Source organism: Schistocerca piceifrons, chromosome X (genome assembly GCF_021461385.2).
Source record: "Schistocerca piceifrons isolate TAMUIC-IGC-003096 chromosome X, iqSchPice1.1, whole genome shotgun sequence".
In the NCBI taxonomy this organism is placed as follows: domain Eukaryota; kingdom Metazoa; phylum Arthropoda; class Insecta; order Orthoptera; family Acrididae; genus Schistocerca; species Schistocerca piceifrons.
Window position 1 is genome coordinate 147682466 of NC_060149.1, and position 24299 is coordinate 147706764.

A 24299-nucleotide genomic window follows, 5' to 3' on the forward strand; every position below is an offset into this window, starting at 1 on the left:
TTCTTCACGCTAGCTATTAGTTCTAGAGAAAAATGAACACGACCTTTTTACACGAAATTTAATCTAGTTCATTTTTGCGCTGAAATACGTTTTCACTAGAAGCGATAGTTTTCGAATTATTCGAGAGAAACCTACAAAAGCGGCCTTCAAACGCACCCCATCTCCACTCTCACTACATCAGTCAGATTTTCAGTATGTTGCTCATAGCACTCTCTACTACCACTGTACAAAAATTGGCGAGTACAAGAATTATTTCCAATATTCGACCTTTTTTCTTCATTGAACCGGCTTAATCGACTAGTTCGTTAACAAAAAAATGTTCAAATGTGTGTGAAATCTTATGCGACTTAACTGCTAAGGTCATCAGTCCCTAAGCTTAACCTAAATTATCCTAAGGACAAACACACACACCCATGCCCGAGGGAGGACTCGAACCTCCGCCGGGACCAGCCGCACAGTGCACGACTGCAGCGCCCAAGACCGCTCGGCTAATCCCGCGCGGCTTTCGTTAACACTATTAATTTAAGCTTTCCCGTTAGAGTAATGGAAGAAAACAGACTTTTGTAGACGTTATACAAAAACTAATTATTTTTACAATTCGGTCTAAACTTTTAACCCTTACAAGGACAGTAGAATCGTAACGATGATGATCGTATGGGAGTGATGGTAGAGTGTCCCCACCTGGGAAAGTTCGGCTGCCGAGTTTCAAATCCTTACAGTTGACGCCACACTGGGCGACTTGCGTGTCGATGATGATGAACTGCTGATAAGGACAACACAACATCCAGTCCCCGAGCGGAGAGAATCTCCGACCCGGCCGGGAATCGAACCCTGGCCCGTTGCGTGGCACTCAGACAGGCTGATCAGTCAGCTAAGGGGGCGGAGATTTTCTTATTAAGATTTAATTGTTAAATTTATGCTTTGAAAATTCACAAAATGGTGAGGTAAACGTTACACAAAAGTCAGTTTTACAATTTGTAAATGCACGACTAATCCGGTGGTGTAATAGCCTCATCAATGAAGATAAAAAAAGGTCGAATACGGGAAATATTTCGTGTTGTCGCAAATATTTGTACAGTGGTGAGAACGACTGCTATGAACAATATATCAACAATCCTGAACGGCGGGAGTAACTGGGGGTGGGAGTGCGTTTGAAATTCACTTTCGTACGTTTTCTCGAATAACTCGGAAACCGCGATGTCCAGCAAAAACATATTTGTGTATAAAAGTAGACTACATTAAATTTCCTACAAAAAAGATTTTCATTTTTCTCTAGGATTAGTAGTTAGCGCGAGGAGAGGGACAGAATATTGAAAATCTCGCGTGACGCGCACGCGCCGTAGCTTAGGTGGTTTCCGTAGGCCAGTGTGAGGTAGTAACCCGATCTGATAAACCACAAGTGTCCCATACCAAATTTTTCGTCTCGACTTCGTCTACATCACTGTTTTATGTTCTACGCAGTCACCTTTTCACCTTCAATAGACGCCAATTATATGGCGAAAGCCTGTTTACAAAGTTTCAAGAAACAGTATTCACTGAGGAATACAGAAATATACTGCTGCTCGTTGCGTTCTGCTCCTTAGCGACCGCGAAGACATTGTTAGACTAATTACAATGCGCGCAAAGGCACTTAAGCAATAATTCTTCCGCGCTGTGTACGCGTATGGAACTTGAAGAAACCTTAATCCGTGATACAGTAACAAATACCCTGTGTCATGCACTTCACAGTAGTTTGGAAGATAATAGATGCAGATGCGGATTAAAAGCAGAATATAGATAAATCTATGTTTACCTGCGCTACCTAAGTAAGACACGTGAGCCGCGCGGGATTAGCCGAGCGGTCTCAGGCGCTGCAGTCATAGACTGTGCGGCTGGTCCCGCCGGAGGTTCGAGTCCTCCCTCGGGCATGGCTGTGTGTGTGTGTGTGTGTGTGTGTGTGTGTGTGTGTGTGTGTGTGTGTGTGTGTGTGTGTGTGTTTGTCCTTAGGATAATTTAGTTTAAGTAGTGTGTAAGCTTAGAGACTGATGACCTTAGCCTTCTAACAGCCGTGTACCGCAAGTCTCTAGAGGAACGGAGGGTTCCAAATGATTGGAAAAGAGCACAGATAGTCCCAGTCTTCAAGAAGGGTCGTCGAGCAGATGCGCAAAACTATAGACCTATATCTCTTACGTCGATCTCTTGTAGAATTTTAGAACATGTTTTTTGCTCGCGTATCATGTCATTTCTGGAAACCCAGAATCTACTATGTAGGAATCAACATGGATTCCGGAAACAGCGATCGTGTGAGACCCAACTCGCCTTATTTGTTCATGAGACCCAGAAAATATTAGATACAGGCTCCCAGGTAGATGCTATTTTTCTTGACTTCCGGAAGGCGTTCGATACAGTTCCGCACTGTCGCCTGATAAACAAAGTAAGAGCCTACGGAATATCAGACCAGCTGTGTGGCTGGATTGAAGAGTTTTTAGCAAACAGAACACAGCATGTTGTTATCAATGGAGAGACGTCTACAGACGTTAAAGTAACCTCTGGCGTCCCACAGGGGAGTGTTATGGGACCATTGCTTTTCACAATATATATAAATGACCTAGTAGATAGTGTCGGAAGTTCCATGCGGCTTTTCGCGGATGATGCTGTAGTATACAGAGAAGTTGCAGCATTAGAAAATTGTAGCGAAATGCAGGAAGATCTGCAGCGGATAGGCACTTGGTGCAGGGAGTGGCAACTGACCTTTAACATAGACAAATGTAACGTATTGCGAATACATAGAAAGAAGGATCCTTTATTGTATGATTATATGATAGCGGAACAAACACTGGTAGCAGTTACTTCTGTAAAATATCTGGGAGTATGCGTACGGAACGATTTGAAGTGGAATGATCATATAAAACTAATTGTTGGTAAGGCGGGTACCAGGTTGAGATTCATTGGGAGAGTGCTTAGAAAATGTAGTCCATCAACAAAGGAGGTGGCTTACAAAACACTCGTTCGACCTATACTTGAGTATTGCTCATCAGTGTGGGATCCGTACCAGGTCGGGTTGACGGCGGAGATAGAGAAGATCCAAAGAAGAGCGGCGCGTTTCGTCACTGGGTTATTTGGTAACCGTGATAGCGTTACGGAGATGTTTAATAAACTCAAGTGGCAGACTCTGCAAGAGAGGCGCTCTGCATCGCGGTGTAGCTTGCTCGCCAGGTTTCGAGAGGGTGCGTTTCTGGATGAGGTATCGAATATATTGCTTCCCCCTACTTATACTTCCCGAGGAGATCACGAATGTAAAATTAGAGAGATTAGAGCGCGCACGGAGGCTTTCAGACAGTCGTTCTTCCCGCGAACCATACGCGACTGGAACAGGAAAGGGAGGTAATGACAGTGGCACGTAAAGTGCCCTCCGCCACACACCGTTGGGTGGCTTGCGGAGTATCAATGTAGATGTAGATGTAGTTAAGTCCCATAAGATTTCACACACATTTGAACATGTTTTTAAGACACGTGTTTTCCGGAGAACATAGCCAGTCACATGTCATTGCAAAATAGTCGCTGCGGCCTATGAGCTTAACATGCGCGCTGGTTTTCTGAAGGATATCGTCATCCAAGATATGATACTGCGTGACGAGTTTGACAGAGCACTGAAAGACCTGAGTCGAAACGTCCTTGCATCGCATATCAGACATGCTCTATGGATGACAAATCGGAGCACCGGGCAAGTCAGTCAAGGATCTGTAGATTCCTCAAAGTGTTTATGGCATGAACTGCGGTGCAGGGTCATACCTTACCTTCCTGGAACATGCCGTTTTGTACCTTGGTCGTGAAGGTTATGACATCAGCGTTTATTATTCATACCACTTACTGGCGAGCATTCTGCCACTTTCGATAATTACCAAATAAGTCCTGATATCATATCCAATTGTTCCCCACACCATGGTTCCCTGACTTGGAGAGGTATGGGTCTCGACAGCCGCTGCTTCCTGTGACCTTCCACCGTGTCGTCTATGGACACATTGGCGTCGACCTGCCCGCCACAAACAGAGCTGTGACACATCGCTGAACAGTAAAGAATGCTACTCTAGATCTACAGCATCTCTCTTGTCTATGGTATGATGTCACCGGTAAAGGACAGATGGAAACTAAAGATCTCAATCCAGCATCCACGAATCTGCTCCCGACGATTCGTGGTGCCAGTGCTTGTAATCTTCTGCCCGCATTATAGCTGTTGTCATCAGTCTAGTCTTCAGCATCAGTCCACCAATCCTACCTTCTCGTGATATAGTTCTTCTAGAAGAATCGCTGTTGTGCTGAGTCCACCTTATTACAACTAGTTCTATAGTCATAACATTGCAGCTACTGTACGAGGCAATACGAGGTTATGATGCTCCTATGTCCCTCATGGCACTGATTCGACCTTCCTCAAAATAGGAAAGAGCCCGATGAGCTGCATGTGCGATTAATCTACATAACCCATAAGCATGGAAATACTGCATTGTCAGTTTCTTAGCGGTCGAGTAAGGTGTGCATGGTGTAACGCTTTTCACGTTTGTCTGTGTATTCAGACAGTCGAGGTGATAAGAGCGTTCTCTTTTCAAAAGACAATTGAGACCCTTTCGCTACAACGTGAAATTCGTACCTATGACCAAATACTTGTGGCTCAGATGGTTCAACGGAGCCAGTGAAAACACGTAAATATAATACATCAAATTGAGACACACTTCTTCTTCTTCTTCTTCTTCTTCTTCTTTCAATGGCTGCAAGTCGCTTCTGTATGTTTCCATTGTCTTCGATTTTGAGTAACGTGGAACCATCGTATTACAGTCACCAGCTTCACGTCATCAAGCCATATCTTTTGACGTCTTCCAGCGCCTCTCTTGTAGTCCCATGATCTGCTGTGAAAAATTCTACCGGTCCACCTGTTGTGATCTTGCAAAGATACGTCTTTGACCCATTGCCACTTCAGGGTGGCAAGTCTCTCTAGGACGCCTGTTACCTTTGTTCTCCTGCTAATGTTCTCTGACAGAATACTATCCCTGAGGCTCAATCCTAGCATATATCGCTCCATGGCTCGTTGTGAGTGCTGTAGTTTACGAACATTTGCCTTAAGAGTCACAGTTTCCCCGCCGTAGGCCGGTAGGGTCCATGTATTATAACCCTAGCCTTTAGAATTTCTGTTCTTTGATTGTTTTTCCCTAGATTAATTTCGTGGAGAAGGTAAATGTATTCACCAACAACTTCTGTAGGCTGGTTTCCGACTGTAAGTGGTTGGTTGTTGAGGGTTAGTAGTTTCGTTTTATTGATGCTCATTTCCAATCCAGTATTTGTAGAGGCATCATATTCTTTAGTTCTTCCAAGTCTTCACTGGTGACCACAACATCGTCAGCAAAACGCAGGTGGTTCAGATATGAGGCATTGATTTTTTATTCCAGCCTGGTGATTTGAAAATATCTCCCAATGCAAGGGCGAATAGTTTCGTAGAGATGGTGTCACTTTGGAGAACTCCTTTGCCGATCTGGGTCAAAGTGGTGATAAGTTCTTCATCCACTCTGACAGGGTTGCTTGTTCATAAATTTATTTCAGAGGCTTTATAAACCTTGTGTGGTGTCACCGCCAGACACCACACTTGCTAGGTGATAGCCTTTAAATCGGCCGCGGTCCGTTAGTATACGTCGCACCCGCGTGTCACCACTATCAGTGATTGCAGACCGAGCGCCGCCACACGGCAGGTCTAGAGAGACTTCCTAGCACTCGCCCCAGTTGGACAGCCGACTTTTCTAGCGATGGTTCACTGACAAATTACGCTCTCATTTGCCGAGACGATAGTTAGCTTAGCCTTCAGCTACGTCATTTGCTTCGGCCTATCAAGGCGTCATTACCAGTTACTATTGATGCTGTAAAACATGTACCGTCAAGAGCGATGTTCACCAATTATGAATTCAAGTTAAGTATTCCAGAAGCTACGTACGTTTTTTACTAGTCTCATTTCCGTGTCCTGTTCCAGACCTCACGCCAGCCTGCGTGAGCTTAAACGCGTGCCTTTCGGCTTCCTGTCATAGTGGATTGGCTGTCTTGCCAGTCCACAACACCTTGAGTTTATCCCGGCATTTCCAAGGACAGTTATGACTGCCAAAATCTCCACGGAGTCGAAAGATTGTCTGTACTCTATACAGGCGAGATGAAAGCTCATGATGTACTTGGTTGCTTTCTCAAGAAGAAGACGAATAGTCTGGATATGATCCATAGCCGAAAAACCTTTTGCGAAATATCGTTCGCCGGCCGGTGTGGCCGAGCGGTTCTAGGTGCTTCAGTCTGGAACCGCGCGACCGCTACGGTCGCAGGTTCGAATCCTGCCTCGGGCATGGATGTGTGTGATGTCCTTAGGTTAGTTAGGTTTAAGTAGTTCTACGTTATAGGGTACTGATGACCTCAGAAGTTAAGTCCCATAGTGCTCAGAGCCATTTGATCCATTTTTTGAAATATCGTTCTCTTAACGGGTTGATACAAATCCAGCTCTCTTGTGAAGCGGTTTGTTATAATTTTAGTCAGGAGTTTGTAAAAACGTGATAACAAATGAACTGTATGGTAGTTCTCCAAGTTTGCCTTACCACTCTGTTTGAAGAGTAATACGACTTAACCCATTTTTCCATTTTTCTGTTTAATGTCAGTTGCTGGTCAGTCATACATGTGGATGTGTTCTGTTCGCCTACAGGCGTGCCGTGATCGGTGGTAGTGCTTTGGAACTGGGCGCCATGTCGGGCCCTGCGGCGCCGGCGGCGTCTACGTCTGCGTCGACGTCGGCGTCGGCGACGGCGGCCATCGAGTTCAGCGTGGACGCGGACGCGGCGATGGCGCCGCAGGGTGCCAAGGACGACCTCACCATCGTCTACCACCCGTGCAAGCGCTACCGCCGCCCGCCCGCGCGCCGCCACAATCCGCTGCTCGACACCATCAGCTGCATACAGGTACGGCGCTTTTTCTCTCATTCTGCTTATACGTTCTTAACGTATCCCTATGTCACATAAGCACACCGAACAAAAAATTTGTCGCCCAGAAGACATCTCGTTAATACCGTGTAACACCCCTCTAGCGGCTGACGCATGGTCATCTGCTGCGTGGAGAGGACCCCCCTTATTGTCGCTGTGGTGCAAACATGACGGTGGCCCTTATATTGTTGGAATGTCCTCTTTTAACCGCCCTCAGGCGAACTTTTAATCTCCTGGGTGATTTATCATCTCTTTTAGGTGACAATGTGTCTATGGCAGATCGTGTTTTAAGTTTTATTCGAGCAAGTGGCTTTTGTAGGTCCCTCTAATTTTCTTGCGTCATCCTCTTTTGTGCTGTATATTTTACTTAGTTTTGTGTTGTACTTCGACTCCACCCTAATCTTTTAGGCTGGAGGTTTTTAACGTGTTGCAGGGTGGCTGGCTCATCCTATTATTTTCGTAATCAGCCAGCCACAGTCCTCTGCTGTACAGTTTTAATTCCTTCTGCCTTTCTTCTCTGTGTTGTTTTTGTTGCTGTGCTCCGTTTTCCGTGTTGTCTCACCATTGACCTTGGGGCGTTTTCTTCCCCCGGAATTTTTATTTTAGTGCTTCGCCTGACTAGCGGATAGTTTCAATGTGCTCTGTGTTTTTATGAAACAAGGAACCGATGACCTTTGCAGTTTGGTCCCTTTAATCCTTAACCCAACCAACCAACCCCTCTAGCAATAATGGTGTCCTCAGCTCGGAGCTTCTTTACGTGTGCCATGTCCAGCTAAAGCCACACACTGATGATTGCGTCTGGCAGAGCTACCAAATTGCGGGAAGTTCTCTCCTACTTTCCACCCGCTGGTCCAGATAGTCCCAGACTATCTAGACTATCTCATACGGAAATGGAAATGAGCGTTTGGCGTTATAGGCCCAGAGGCCCCTTACGGGGCAGGTCTCGTCGCCTTGGTGCAGGTCTTATTACATTCGACGCCACATTGGGTGACCTGCGCCCCGGATGGGGATGAAATGATGATGAAGACAACACAACACCCAGTCCCTGAGCGGAGAAAATCCCCGACCCAGCCGGGAATCGAACCCGGGCCTCTTAGGACGGCAGTCAGTCACACTGACCATTCAGCTATCGGGGCGGAGTTTTCTCAGATGAAAACTGGTGATTTAAATGGCCAGTCGAGGTGAGAGAGACCTGGATGTTCGTTACACTAGCAACGTATTCTTGCAGTCCTATTAACACGACTGTTGTCGTCTTAGAAGACAAGAGTATCCGCAACATACTCGTTACGAAGATGTGGGAGAATGTTCGGTCACCAAGAATGTTAAAATAAACACCCTGGTTCATTTTCATTGTAACGTGAATGGGTAGGCCCAAAAAATGGTTCAAATGGCTCGAAGCACTATGGGAATTAACATCCGAGGTCATCAATCCCCTAGACCTAGAACTAACTAACCTAAGGACATCACACACATCCATGCCCGAGGCAGGATTCGAGCCTGCGACCGTAGAAGCAGCGCGGTTCCGGACGGAAGTGCCTAGAACCACTCGGCCACAGCAGCCGGCTGGGTAGGCCCAACACATGGTATATGAAATAGAGGAATGGGAAGGGAAGGGCAGGTGTAGATGGGAAACTAGTGACTTCCAGCCCCACAGGGCGTTGTGGAAATGCAATGGCGAAAGTTGAAAATTTGTGCTGGACTGAGACTCGAAGCCAGATTTACCGTCTCTCGTGAACGGTTGCCTTAACCGCTTCGGCCGTCTGCAACGGTCTCTGGACGACCGAAATTTCATGTACCAAAATGTTGCAGAACCTCCTCTGTCTGGATTTCACCCTCCATGCATTGCTGATTATGTGTCTCATTGGGCCATCGGTCCACTAGACGAAAAAGGACAGTATGAAGTTTGAATGATAATGTTCCTGTAACAGCATGAACGGCAAGTTATTATTTTATCCTCGACATGTTTATTACTATCGTAATCATGTGGAAGGCCTCCATTCCTAACTGTTCTTAGAGAAAACAAATTATCGATATTCTGCAGATACATATGATGTAGTCAGAAGCTTATGATGTATCTGGTACTGGAACTAACAAATTACATTACACACGTCATTTACAGTTGTGACATAGTCAATAGTTGTACGGACATGAAAGGTACTTAGTTATTTGGTACTGAGCGAGGTGGTGCAGTGGTTAGCACACTGGACTCGCATTCGGATGGACCACTCTTCAAACCCGTCTCCGGCCATCCTGATTTAGGTTTTCCGTAATTTCCCTAAATCGTTTCAGGCAAATGTCGGGATGGTTCCTGTGAAAGGGCACGGCCGATTTACTTCCCCACCCTTCCCTAATCCGAGCTTGTGTTCCGTCTCTACTGACCTCGCTGTTCATGGGACGTTAAACACTACTATCCCCCTCCTCCTTATTTGGTAGTGAATGCTGGCTGGATTTTCTGGGTGAAATATTTATAACATGCAACTGATAAAGCAATTATTAAAAATCATGAAATTTAGATAAGGATTTGGGATTGCACTGTAATATAAAAGACTGTGTTTCGGATTTATTGGCCAGCCGGGGTGGTTCTAGGCGCTACAGCCTGGAACCGCGCGACCGCTACGGTCGCAGGTTCGAATACTGCCTCGGACATGGATGTGTGTGATGTCCTTAGGCTAGTTAGGTTTAAGTAGTTCTAAGTTCTAGAGGATTGATGACCTTAGAAATTAAGTCCCATAGTGCTCAGAGCCATTTGAACCATTTTCGGATTTATTAACGCAGCACTACAGAAAGAGATAATCAACCTAATGGTCCCCATTTATGATATAAATGACGTAGAGGTTCAGTAACAGAAAGAAACTGATGCACATAAAACTGTCCACTCGTTTACGACTGCTATTAATATCCGATGGAATGTGAATGGTTGGGAAATGCGTGCCTCAGTGCTTGGAGTGGATACACAAAAGATATGATTAACACGTCTGTTGGTGCTCTCTGTACCACAGGAAAGATATCTATGTGACTAGTATAGGTTCAGCAGAAAGGGTGATCCTCAACCACGGACAGGCATGGTTCAAATGACTCTGAGCACTATGCGACTTAACTTCTGAGGTCATCAGTCGCCTAGAACTTAGAACTAATTAAACCTAACTAACCTAAGGACATCACACACATCCATGCCCGAGGCAGGATTCGAACCTGCGACCGTAGCGGTCACGCGGTTCCAGACTGAAGCGCCTTTAACCGCACGGCCACACCGGCCGGCACGGACAGACATGAAATCAAATAAATATTTTTAATTGATTTTGAATGAAATGGGAGGAAATTGCCACTGCATGTAGGTATTCATTCGACTGGCAAAGCCGCGTACTGTGCATGTAGTATATTGCTTCATACGTTAGTTAATGATACAAGAACATGTGCGCTGTGTGAGAGACTAGTGGTTACACCTGGTAGACATGTGGACAAAAGAAAACTCATCTTTTCAAAGAAAAGTACTCCTACAACTAATCCACACGTCTGGTAAACAAGCGCTGAAGGCGCAAACATTTAATATCAACTGGAAGAATAGAATGCTCAGTTACTAATACAGACAACGTGATGGGTTACCGAAACGAAAGCACTGGCACAAAACCTGCTGTAAATCAGCAAACCGATGAAACTGAATTAATGCTGTGAGCCACAAATATTCGCCATGGATAAAGTTGAAACATTTATGGTCAATTAAGTGTCCTAACAGTTCAGAAAGACTAAGTCGCTTTGTGCTACCACTCCACATGGCACCCAGAAGAAACTTCTTGAGTGCGAGGTCGCAAAAAGGCAATGATGTACGGCGTTTGGCATTCGACGCCCCACATATTGTCTACCATGCAGCCACAATATTGGCTGCTAATATCAACTAGTGTCGGGCCTGGAGGTATCCAATGGTGAGCACAGCATGTGGGTATGGATCGTAGTTGAACTGCTCAGTCGACTAGTAAAACACAGTAGTGGTACACTGCTAGTGGTTTTTATACAAAGCTAAGCAATGACAATGATAAACAAAGCAAATACTGCATTATATCTACAACAACAGTTTCCGAAGTTCACAGTTCGTCAGAAAGGACCCCAAGGAATTTTGCAGAGTGAGAACAAAGTGGCAGATGAAATATTAGCGTTTCTGCAAGATGAGTCTGTAGAATGTGTGCTGTCGTATACGCTCGACTGTGCGGACTATGTACATGAGAAGTTCAATGATGACGTTACGTGTTTCACAAATAAAAGTGATACTGAAACAGATGTCGAGCCATGCAGTTCATCATCCTTGCTAGTAAAAGATTCACAAATCACGTCTGCACTGAAACGTAGTAAAGAACCATAGTTGTCCAAGATGTGGGCGCTAAACGTAATTGCGTACATTAAAGACCATCCCCAGTATTTCTATCGCTTGAGCCTTGTTCCGCAGTCAAAGCCATCGTTACTCGGATTTGGCATGTTAATGTTTAAGGGGTGGCCGGATGCCCTTCCTGCCGCCATCCCCGCCGGGACGGAATTAGTGCACCCCAACTGTCTGCGTCGAGTGTAATCCATGTAATAGTGCGAAACTGATCAGATGTCTGCGAGCCGTGTAACTGAGGCGGAACATGGGGACCAGCCCGGTAGTCACCTAGCGGGATGTGGAAAAACGCCTAAAAACCACATCCAGGCTGGCCGGCACACCTGCCCCCGTCGTTAATCCGCCGGGCGGATTCGATCCGAGGCCGGTGCGCCTACCCGAGTCCAGGAAGCAGCGCGTTAGCGCTCTCGGCTACCCTGTCGGATCGAAGATCATCCCCAGTACAGTAAAAAAAAAGTTTTGTACATAAAATTACGCTTGACTAGACTACAGTGATTCCAACTGAAGCAATGGATGGTTGCATAACTTCAAACAGTGGTACAGGATTGGAAGACGTAAGATAATGAAATTTCAAACAAAACTTCGACTTGACTATTCACAGCACACTGCAGAATCGACGCGAAAATTTATAGATGAGATCAACAAACTTATCCCATCGTTCAGTAAGGAATTTGTTTTCAGCTCCAATCAATCGACATTTCAAGAGGAAATGCGAATGAAAGAAAACCCGGAAATTAAAGATACCAACGCCACGCGGAGTGGCCGCGCGGTTAGAGGCGCCATGTCACTGATTGCGCGGCCTCTCCCGCCGGAGGTAGGTTCGAGTCCTCCCTCGGGCATGTGTGTGTGTGTGTGTGTGTGTGTGTGTGTGTGTGTGTTGTTCTTAGCATAAGTTAGTTTAAGTAGTGTGTAAGTCTAGCGACCGATGACCTCAGCAGTTTGGTCCCTTAGGAATTCACACACATTTGAACATTTTTAAAGATACCAAGAGAGTTGTATCAAGATCAACTAACATCAATGTCTTAACGCATTCTTATACAATAATGACGACTGTTAATCTGGATGATAAATTGGTTGGAAAATCATTTATTGTGCTGTGAGAAGCTGGCAGTGTCCTGCCCTCTGCTATTCCTTCTCGTGTGCGTGATCTTGTGAGGCCAGTAAGGAATGTTTGGCGTCACAGCAAATAAGAGTGGGAAATGGGCATAACAGAACTTTAGCTATGGTATAAGCACTGCTTTAAATTGCTTTTGCTTGATTCCTGGTCTGTGTTCCTTCAGAGCAAAGTATCCCTCCAGAGAAATCTGTGAAATTGCACTTCATACGACCTGGAACCACAGGACAAATGCAGCCTCTAGATGTCTGTTTTATCCGTGCCTATAAAACATATTATCGCACTATCTACAGCTACGCCTTAATGGATAGCCAGTTGCACGATAAGCTCCAGGACAACCTGTTTCTCATTCGGTTGCATGCTATCACGTTACATCAGTTCTCACCACCCCGTTACACCAACATCAGTGTATATGCATTTTTTAAGAGTGGGTACCTAGCTGAACGACCTTCACGGTTTATAACTCGCAAGGTGTTCCCCTTCTATCTTGATGGTGCGAACCTTTGTGATCGCTGTGGGGCGCCATTTCTCGTTCGGTGTTCATGGTGAAAGTCGGTGGTTTGTTTTGAACATTTCTCGAATGTCGACGATGTCCATTCTGTGAAGTGTAATACATACATCGCATAGAAGGTTGATCTCTGCACCTCCCGGACACTCATTTTCCGTCGCCCTCCTGATGCACGTGGTGAGTCATTAGCAGCTAATATTTTTCCTTTCATAATTGTTTACACAGCACTTTCAAATGAGCCATACTAAAGATTGAGCTTGTGATCTTGCACTCAAGTGGTTCCTTGTCAAACATTAGCACGCACGAAAAATCAGGTGGGAGTAGTTACAACAAATACCCCTAACATACAAAGACTGAAATACACTACTGGCCATTAAAACTGCTACACCACGAAGATGACGTGCCGGTCGCGGTGACCGTGCGGTTATAGGCGCTGCAGTCCGGAACCGAGGGGCCGCTACGGTCGCAGGTACGAATCCTGCCTCGGGCATGGATGTGCTTGATGTCCTTAGGTTAGTTAGGTTTAAGTAGTTCTAAGTTCTAGGGGACTGATGACCATAGATGTTAAGTCCCATAGTGCTCAGAGCCATTTGAACCATTTGAAGATGACGTGATACAGAAGCGAAATTTAACCGACAGGAAGAAGATGCTGTGATGTGCAAATGATAAGCTTTTCGGAGCATTCACACAAGGTTGGCGCCGGTGGCGACACCTACAACGTGCTGACATGAGGAAAGTTTCCAACCGATTTCTCATACACAAACAACAGTTGATTGGCTTTGCCTGGTGAAACGTTGTTGTGATGCCTCGTGTAAGGAGGAGAAATGCGTACCATCACGTTTCCGAGTTTGATAAAGATCGGATTGTAGCCTATCGCGATTGCGGTTTATCGTATCGCGACATTGTTGCTCGCGTTGGTCGAGATCCAATGACTGTTAGCAGAATATGGAATCGGTGGGTTCAGGAGGGTAATACGGAACGCCGTGCTGAATCCCAACGGCCTCGTATCACTAGCAGTCGAGACGACGACGTTTGCAGCAGCATGGACTATAAGCTCGGAGACCGTGGCTGTTGTTACCCTTGACGCTGCATCACAGACAGGAGCGCCTGCGATGGTGTACTCGACGACGAACCTGGGTGCACGAATGGAAAAACGTCATTTTTTCGGATGAATCCAGGTTCTGTTTACAGCATCATGATGGTCGCATCCGTGTTTGGTAACATCGCGGTGAACGCACATTGGAAGCGTGTATTCGTCATCGTAATACTGGCGTATCACCCGGCGTGATGGTATGGGGTGCTATTGGCTACACGTCTCGGTCACCTTTTGTTCGCATTGACGGCACTTTGAACAGTGGACGTTACATTTCAGATGTGATACGACCCGTGGCTCTACCCTTCATTCGATCCCCGCGAAATCCCACATCTCAGCAGGATAATGCACGACCGCATGTTGCAGGTCCTGTACGGGCCTTTGTGGATACACAAAATGTTCGATTGCTGCCATGGCCAGCACATTCTCTAGATCTCTCACCAATTGAAAACGTCTGCTCAATGGTGGCCGAGCAACTGGCTCGTCGCAATACACCAGTCACTACTCTTGATGAACTGTGGTATCGTGTTGAAGCTGCATGGGCAGCTGTACTTGTACACGGCATCCAAGCTCTGTTTGACTCAATGCCCAGGCGTATCAATCCCGTTATTACGGTCAGAGGTGGTTGTTCTGGGTACTGATTTCTCAGGATCTATGCACCCAAACTGCGTGAAAATGTAATCACATGTCAGTTCTAGTATAATATATTTGTCGAATGAATACCAGTTTATTATCTGCATTTCTTCTTGGTGTAGCAATTTTAATGGCCAGTAGTGGAGAAATGTTAAACATGATTATTATTCACACATGAAATATTCAAATACCTGAATCCAGAGAAGGAGAGAGCATCTGAAGGACGCACCTGACCTTACCTACATCTTGGCTGAAAGACGAAACGTCACTTACATGTCCGGCTGGGACTGTCTTCCTGCTAATATTATCTCATGGTAGCATGGGACACCATTAATTCTTCTGAGAAACATGTAATTTCCTAGAGTGTTACTCGAAAGCGTACGCTCTTTCTTGTACTAATTACAGATTTCTTATCGAGCGAGATGCTGCGCTGGTTAAGGCAATCCATTCGTTGTTGGTAGCAGCGGATGTGAATCGCCGTTTGAATAACCTAATTTGGAATTGTTCATGATTTCTCTAAATGACTTACCAGAATGTACAATATAGCACATACATCAGCGGAAAGACCCGGTACTAAACGAATATACGACCGCAGTGCGTGGCCTAGTTGTTGGCATACCCCTCTAGAGCGCTGGGGCCTGTGAGGTGCAAGAATGGGTGCGGTTGTGGATTCGTCAGCGGCCGACCGCGCTCTGCAAAACAGGAATTGATCGTCTCTTCTCCCGGTGGGATAAATTTGTTGACATGTATGGTGATTACTTTTGAATGGAACCATTCTATGTTCCGGTTGTCCCCTATAGATCGTCTGGGACTGCAGTATTTATATCTGTGGGTTATAGTAACTGTTGGAAGACGATGTGTATCAGGTAGTCCGTCATAACCAGGGCTAATTGCTCTTCTGGGTGAAGCCGCTAAACATTAACAGTTGGTCGTTATTTTTAGTTATTTGAAACATTATCCGTCTTAATCCTATATCATTCTTGTTCCTTTTTACTTATGAAACTATGGCAGATGTTTCTTCAGTTTGCTTCACTCCAGTCGCGATGTCACATCTCTCTGGAATTCTGTCTCTTTGATTACAGCCCAACAATGAATCCTTCTTTCATGACAAGCCTCTGAAAATCCTAAGAATGCCATGGAGAAGTGACTCTTACGAGTAGATCTACAAAACTATACTCTTATATCTCTAACGTCGGTCTGTTGTATAATTTAGGAATCTGTAATGTTCTCACATATTACGACATTTCTAGAGACCGAAAATCTCTTCTGCAGGAATCAGCATGGATTCCGAGAACAATGACAGTGTGATAGCCAGTTCGCTCTGTTCGCCGACGAGACGCAGAAAGCAGTAGGTAGCGGCCCCAAAATTGATGCCGTATTCCTTGACTTCCTAGAGACGTTCGATACAATACACTGCCTCCTGATGAACTAAGTAAAGGCATACGAAATATCAGACCAGCTGGAGGGAATTCTTCATACGTAGAAGTAACTCCGGGCATACCCCAAAGGAGTATTGTAGGAATACTACTTTTCCCAACATACCTGCTGGATACCTTCGGAAGATCTACGCGGTTGATACTGTTGTATACGGTGCAGTCACAACGTTAGAAAATTGTAGCGAATTGCAAGAAGAACTGTAAAATATTGCTTCTGAGAGTGGAGTCCACGGACCCCTGGGGATCTGCGGCACCTAGCCAGGGGGTCCGAGACGCAAAAAACTGAAATGTGTTGTAATAAAATGGAACCCATAGATGTTATGCAAGAAGTATTTTTTCACTTACTAAAAAGAATGCAATTAGAAATTATACCAACGTATGTAAATTTAAATGTTTTCTTACTTTACTAAATTTCTCTCCTGAAGCAGGTCAACCGTTATACAGGCGACGTCATGAGAGGAAAGTCCTTCTTTGTTAGCGAACTTTTTGAAAAGCACTTGTACATTAACTGCCCAACGCGTCGGAATTTCATGAATTTTATCTTCAAGTGGCCAAAAACTCCCCACCACTACCACCAATGTCAGTTTAAGAAAGTAAAAGTCAGTCATTCGTCTGCTTATTAAGGTCAAGTCTCAACCCCTCCCCTACCCTCCCCAATTCTGGAATTTCTAAAAAAATCACGAGGAACTCCTCCCAAAATATGTTCCTAGATCCGCCTCTGCAAGTAACTCTTGACTCAAATCCGGTGCGGTTAACGTAAAATTATCTTGAAAGATAGGTCGCAACAGAGAAATAAGAACATTGCCTTGATTCAATCAATTTGTGAAAAGATTAAAAGTATCAAAACGACATACTGACACAACATATATATACACTCCTGGAAATTGAAATAAGAACACCGTGAATTCATTGTCCCAGGAAGGGGAAACTTTATTGACACATTCCTGGGGTCAGATACATCACATGATCACACTGACAGAACCACAGGCACATAGCCACAGGCAACAGAGCATGCACAATGTCGGCACTAGTACAGTGTATATCCACCTTTCGCAGCAATGCAGACTGCTATTCTCCCATGGAGACGATCGTAGAGATGCTGGATGTAGTCCTGTGGAACGGCTTGCCATGCCATTTCCACCTGGCGCCTCAGTTGGACCAGCGTTCGTGCTGGACGTGCAAACCGCGTGAGACGACGCTTCATCCAGTCCCAAACATGCTCAATGGGGGACAGATCCGGAGATCTTGCTGGCTAGGGTAGTTGACTTACACCTTCTAGAGCACGTTGGGTGGCACGGAATACATGCGGACGTGCATTGTCCTGTTGGAACAGCAAGTTCCCTTGCCGGTCTAGGAATGGTAGAACGATGGGTTCGATGACGGTTTGGATGTACCGTGCACTATTCAGTGTCCCCTCGACGATCACCAGTGGTGTACGGCCAGTGTAGGAGATCGCTCCCCACACCATGATGCCGGGTGTTGGCCCTGTGTGCCTCGGTCGTATGCAGTCCTGATTGTGGCGCTCACCTGCACGGCGCCAAACACGCATACGACCATCATTGGCACCAAGGCAGAAGCGACTCTCATCGCTGAAGACGACACGTCTCCATTCGTCCCTCCATTCACGCCTGTCGCGACACCACTGGAGGCGGGCTGCACGATGTTGGGGCGTGAGCGGAAGACGGCCTAACGGTGTGCGGGACCGTAGCCCAGCTTCATGGAGACGGTTGCGAATGGTCCTCGCCGATACCCCAGGAGCAACAGTGTCCCTAATTTGCTGGGAAGTGGCGGTGCGGTCCCCTACGGCACTGCGTAGGATCCTACGGTCTTGGCGTGCATCCGTGCGTCGCTGCGGTCCGGTCCCAGGTCGACGGGCACGTGCACCTTCCGCCGACCACTGGCGACAACATCGATGTACTGTGGAGACCTCACGCCCCACGTGTTGAGCAATTCGGCGGTACGTCCACCCGGCCTCCCGCATGCCCACTATACGCCCTCGCTCAAAGTCCGTCAACTGCACATACGGTTCACGTCCACGCTGTCGCGGCATGCTACCAGTGTTAAAGACTGCGATGGAGCTCCGTATGCCACGGCAAACTGGCTGACACTGACGGCGGCGGTGCACAAATGCTGCGCAGCTAGCGCCATTCGACGGCCAACACCGCGGTTCCTGGTGTGTCCGCTGTGCCGTGCGTGTGATCATTGCTTGTACAGCCCTCTCGCAGTGTCCGGAGCAAGTATGGTGGGTCTGACACACCGGTGTCAATGTGTTCTTTTTTCCATTTCCAGGAGTGTAGTTAAGATTCACCGGCCATTTGGCCATCTTATTCTGTGCGGATGCACAAACAGTGCCCGAACTCTTCCGGAAGTCGGCAGAAAGCCGCGAGTAATGAGTATAATGGGCAGGGGCACTATCAGTATAGTGGGACAATAAATTGGGAATGTGGGTCTCACGGGAGGCGTGCCAGAGATACGTCCCTGCAGTCGCACTATCCTCTGTGTCCTCGGTGGCTCAGATGGATCGCCGGCACGGTAGCTCAGCGTGTTTGGTCAGAGGGTTAGCTACCCTCTGTAACAAAAAACTGAGTGAACAGATCAACGGAGAACCAAAATGGGTGTCATCGGACGTCCACTCTGAACAAATTCAGCGAACAATATAGAACAAAACTGAGATAAAAAAAAGATGGATAGAGCATCTGCCATGTAGGCAGGAAGTCCCGGGTTCGAGTCCCGGTCGGGGCACGGGGCACACATTTTCAACTGTCCCCATTGACTTATATCAAAGCCTGTATGGAGCTAGGGGTATTCATCTCATTATAACAACTTTGTTTTTTAACCGCTTCCTTTCCAGCAAAGGGAAGAACAAGTCTAAACAACAATATTGCACTGCGGTCTTATTATTGTTGAAGCAAAAATTTTCTGCTTCTTTCATTTTCCATGAGTGATCAATTAAAAATAAAATTAAAAATATGTTGTTGTTGTGGTCTTCAGTCCTGAGACTGGTTTGATGCAGCTCTCCATGCTACTCTATCCTGTGCAAGCTTCTTCATCTCCCAGTACCTACTGCAACCTACATCCTTCTGAATCTGCTTAGTGTATTCATCTCTTGGTCTCCCTCTACGATTTTTACCCTCCACGCTGCCCTCCAATACTAAATTGATGATCCCTTGATGCCTCAGAACATGTCCTATCAACCGATCCCTTCTTCAGGTCAAGTTGTGCCACAAACTTCTCTTCTCCCCGATCCTATTCAATACTTCCTCATTAGTTATGTGAGCCACCCATTTAATCTTCAGCATTCTTCTGTAGCACCACATTTCGAAAGCTTCTATTCTCTTCTTGTCCAAACTATTTATCGTCCATGTTTCACTTCCATACATGGCTACAATCCATACAAATACTTTCAGAAACGACTTCCTGACATTTAAATCTATACTCGATGTTAACAAATTTCTCTTCTTCAGAAACGCTTTCCTTGCCATTGCCAGTCTACATTTTATATCCTCTCTACTTCGACCATCATCAGTTATTTTACTCCCCAAATAGCAAAACTCCTTTACTACTTTAAGTGTCTCATTTCCTAATCTAATTCCCTCAGCATCACCCGACTTAATTCGACTACATTCCATTATCCTCGTTTTGCTTTTGTTGATGTTCATCTTATATACTCCTCTCAAGACACTGTCCATTCCATACAACTGCTCTTCCAAGTCCTTTGCTGTCTCTGACAGAATTACAATGTCATCGGCGAACCTCAAAGTTTTTATTTCTTCTCCATGGATTTTAATACCTACCTCCGAATTTTTCGTTTGTTTCCTTTACTGCTTGCTCAATACACAGATTGAATAACATCGGGGAGAGGCTACAACCCTGTCTCACTCCCTTCCCAACCACTGCTTCCCTTTCATTCCCCTCGACTCTTATAACTGCCATCTGGTTTCTGTACAAATTGTAAATAGCCTTTCGCTCCCTGTATTTTACCCCTGCCACCTTTAGAATTTGAAAGAGGGTAAAAATATAAATACAATAAAACTTGGGACTTGCTGTATTGTTAAGCAACAAAGAGAAACTGACTTGATGTCATTCTTACTGTATTATTGTACTGTTGCTGTAAGTTGCGGTATTTTCAATTGAAAATTCGTTCATCAGGCAACAATCATGTATCTTTAGAATAAATTATTTATTGCATTATTTTTCTTAATCTCCTTCTGGTCAGTGGTAATTCTAATTAGTACAGTATTTTTAATACCGTGTGAAATTTCAGATAGCATTGCAAGGGGTCCGCAGATCACTTTCCGAATAAACCGGGGATCAGCGTTATCGGCAACTTTGAGAACCACTGCTGTAGAGGATTGATTATTGGTGCTGGGATCGGCAGTTGGTCCTCAAAATGAATGAACGTAAAACGTATTGTACATAAATAGGCAGAAAAACCCATTGCTGTGTGACTACACGACTGCAAAATAGTCACTGGAAGCCGTCATATCCATATCTAGGAGTATGCGCATGGAGCCATTTAAAGAGGACCGACCATACAAAACTACTCGCAGGTAAGACAAATGCCACACTGAGATTAATCGGAACAACCATCGGGAAGTGTTGTCCACCCGCAAAGGAAGCAGCTTACAAAATCCTCGTTCGACCAATATTTGAATATTGTTCATCAACCTGAGATCCGTAGCAGATAGGATTGATGGAGGAAATTTAGAAGAGCCAAAGGAAAGCAGCGCGTTTCGCCACAGGTTCATTTAGTAAGCGCGAAAGCTTCACGGAAATGCTCAGCCAACTCCATTGGTAGATGCTCAGACAGGCATTCAGCATCAGTATGTAGTTTACTACTACAAAATACCGTGAGCATGAGTTCCTGGAACAGTCAATCAGTGTATTACTTCCTCTTATGCATGTCTCGCAGAAGACCATGAGGGTAAAATGAGAGATTCCAGCTCATGCGGAGGTTTACCGACAATCATTCTTCACCCGAACCATTCTAGACTATGGCAGAAAAAGGGGAAAGTGGCAGTGGTACACAAAGAACCCTCCGCCATACGCCGTAAGGTGGCTTGCAGAGTACAGACGTAGATATAGAAGCTACAAAGGAGTAGATGCCCTGTCCTGCAGTATTCCACGGCACTCATTCCAATTATGTCCCGTAAGCACACCCCAACATTCGTAGGGCAAATATACCCTTAGATCTAGCGATGTTTAGGCCTGTACTTGTTGCTCAGCCTTGGCTGAGAGCTGCAGATCCTACTGATAAAACGATGTCTTCATCCGTGAGACCACTGTCTGCGCGTTGGCTGATATCAAGATGTAGCCGCACTTTGTGTTTTTAATTTATTCCTGGAATGCCGCAAAGATTGCACGGACGATATGACAGTCCACGTTCCACGGACTTAACCATTTCAAGCACAGTTGGATGATACTATTTCGTAATAACATACTGAACTGATCTCTACGACATGTGCTCTTTTGAATTATCACTCAGTTGTATGGTATTCCATACCTTGACTAGTTATGGGAAACGAACTCCATTAGCATAATCGAGCGGCGTTTTGCGGCACCAGTTTAATCATTTAAAAATCACAACTCCTACTTTATGTGACTTTTCAATTGCTCCACATTGAATATTAATGAGTGTCTGTCTGTACGTAAAATATCGCGTTGCAAATGCTGGAGAGTCGGATCTTCCAAGTAAATTTCCTTTCTTCAGAAGTGATGGATAACATCGTATGGGACCCAGAAAGTGCTGAATGGTCTCTGACAGAGCCAGTTGTAGCTGAAGTTGACATTTATTGGCGAGTATCTGCGGTTCTCGCTAGTCCCATATACATCTAACAGTGCTGGTTCGTCTGTTGTACTCACAGGTATTTCAATTCCACAAGGAATTCCCAAGAAGGGCTTACTCATGTTAAATCATGCAAGTTAACTCTTGTCATCTGATTTCTTTGGATCGACGAAATTCGCTTTTGTGAATAGAGTTCACATATATTTGCATCCTTCTAATATTTTTTTCCATCACTTCCGATTATCAATGAACCTCCCCAACTATACGTTGCTTAAGCAACGCCCTTTTCGAGTTGTATTAATGATAAGATTCACACACATGCATCGATCAAACGGATTGTCCCAAGCATTTTTTTAACGCTGGAACAGACTGACTTGCAACATCTATTCACACTTGAGAATTTCAGGAATCAAGGCTGCAATAACCCTTTCGTAATGCTGCAGAAGTCCGAGTATCATTCTTCAGTCGAGCGTAAAACATCATCGTATGTAATCCATGCGAGGGAAATCTGCTTCACTTGTATATTAAGTAGTCATTCCTGGCAAATTTTGACAGCTTGATGTGATGGTCACATATGCAGAAATCCCTATCATTACTGATTTCTGATAGACATCGGTCTTCAGCGTAGCTTAAAAATGATTCGACTGCTCCAAGAGTTTTCTTTTTTCCGTAGTACTTACGTCTCTGTGTGTCTCTGAGAGGGAAGAAAAAGTTCGCAACCCGTTGTTCATTGTAAGTCAACTTAGATATTTTACAAAAGTACAATAAGAAAGGATGGTGATTAAAATTTATCATTTGCTTTTATATTCGTAGTCAATTTGCTGGATGCTTAAGATCGAATGAACCAGTTGAGTCTCGTATGTAAGACTTTCAGAAACACCGTAGTAGCGTTCTTATCACAGAGATATGTAACGTAAACCTGGCTATAGAACATCATCATTCTGCATTTGAAGAATGCCTGCCGATTTTGACATACTAATTACAGAGTTAAAACCTACTGACTTCTGTCACGACTTGTCAAGCACATGCCACCAGCTCATATTGGAAAAAAAAAACGCATCAGCCACAATAGAGAAATATGACATCGGCCGTCCGTCAACGACCAGTGTTACGTCCATTATTACTTTCCTTATTTGTTAATTATTTATCTTCCATACTTTAAAATAGCAACTGCCATACGTGTGCAGACGCTTTTCAATTGAAATGATTTGACAGTGCCTGAATCGCTTCTACATATTGTTCTAAATAATGAAGAAACCCTTTTCAGTTTCTCAGTTAGAAAAATAGGTGTAATACTGAATAAATGTGTGGACTGGAGTGAAAATAATCTCTTTCTGTGCATGAAGGCGTAGGTGTCACATCATATATTACAAAACCGAAGAAAGGTTTGAACATCTACTTCAAAATAGTTCGGGAGGAGAGGCGTGGTGGTTTTGTCCATCTATGATTACGGTGGCGTCCTACAACAACATCGAAAAAATGACAACTCGCAGCGCCTTGATCTCGCCTCGAATTCTCGTGAAAAATACATTACAGACACAGCACTCTGTGATCACATTACTCCAATCTGACGAGGGTAAACAAGCGAGTAAATTAAATAAAATAAACACTCAGATCTTAACTAAAATAAACCTGTCGGGTGTCCAACCTAATTGGTTGGTCGAAATGACCTGACGTTTCAGCGAGTGTCATTAGATGCATATCTCCGACACATCAACGTCATCCACGAGAGCGTAAAATTCACGATGAAGGTGGAGAAAAATGGCTGGCCCCCATTCGTGGACTTTTGAGTACGGAAGGAACAGGATGGTACGTTAGGTCACGCTATGTACGGGAAAACGGCGCACGTTGATCTTAATTTGCATGCGTGTAGTTGCATCACCCGACCCAACACAGCGCTATTTTGATTACTCTTTTTCGCGGGTCTCTGGCCATAAGCGATAAGAAAAGTCTGCTTGCTGAACTGAAATACCTGAGGGATATCTTCCAGAGGAATGGCTACAGCGATACACAAATTAAGAAGGCAATGCGTACAGCATGCAGCTACGAAACAACAAACCAGGGGCAAAGCGATTGACTTTTCTGGCATGTATGGGGCCACCAACACTTATTTATTTCATTGCCAAGCGCATAGCCGTGCTTGTTAGCGCGCCGCTTCCGGGACTCGGGCAGCGTGCCAGTCCCTGGCCGAATCCGCTTGGTGGTTTAACGAACAGGACCGGTGTTCCGACCAGCCTGTATGTGGTTTTCCGGTAGGTTCCCACTTATGGCTGGGTGAATACTGGGCTGGTACCCACGTGGCGCCTCAGGCTGCCTTGTTGCGTACACTGGAAATTAGTGAAGAGCGATATCAGTGTGATCAGGGTTTTTTAAATTAAATGATTCTGCCA

General features: G+C 45.2%; 1 protein-coding gene across 1 annotated transcript in view; it reads left to right on the plus strand.

Annotated features, from left to right (window-relative positions):
- The first annotated feature begins 6833 nt into the window (after positions 1–6833).
- LOC124722226 overlaps positions 6834–24299 on the plus strand; it is a 113328-nt gene continuing 95862 nt past the window's right edge. Inside the window, exon 1 of the mRNA XM_047247419.1 lies at positions 6834–6950. Coding sequence (XP_047103375.1) covers positions 6834–6950 — 117 coding nt within the window. The remainder of the gene's footprint in view (positions 6951–24299) is intronic.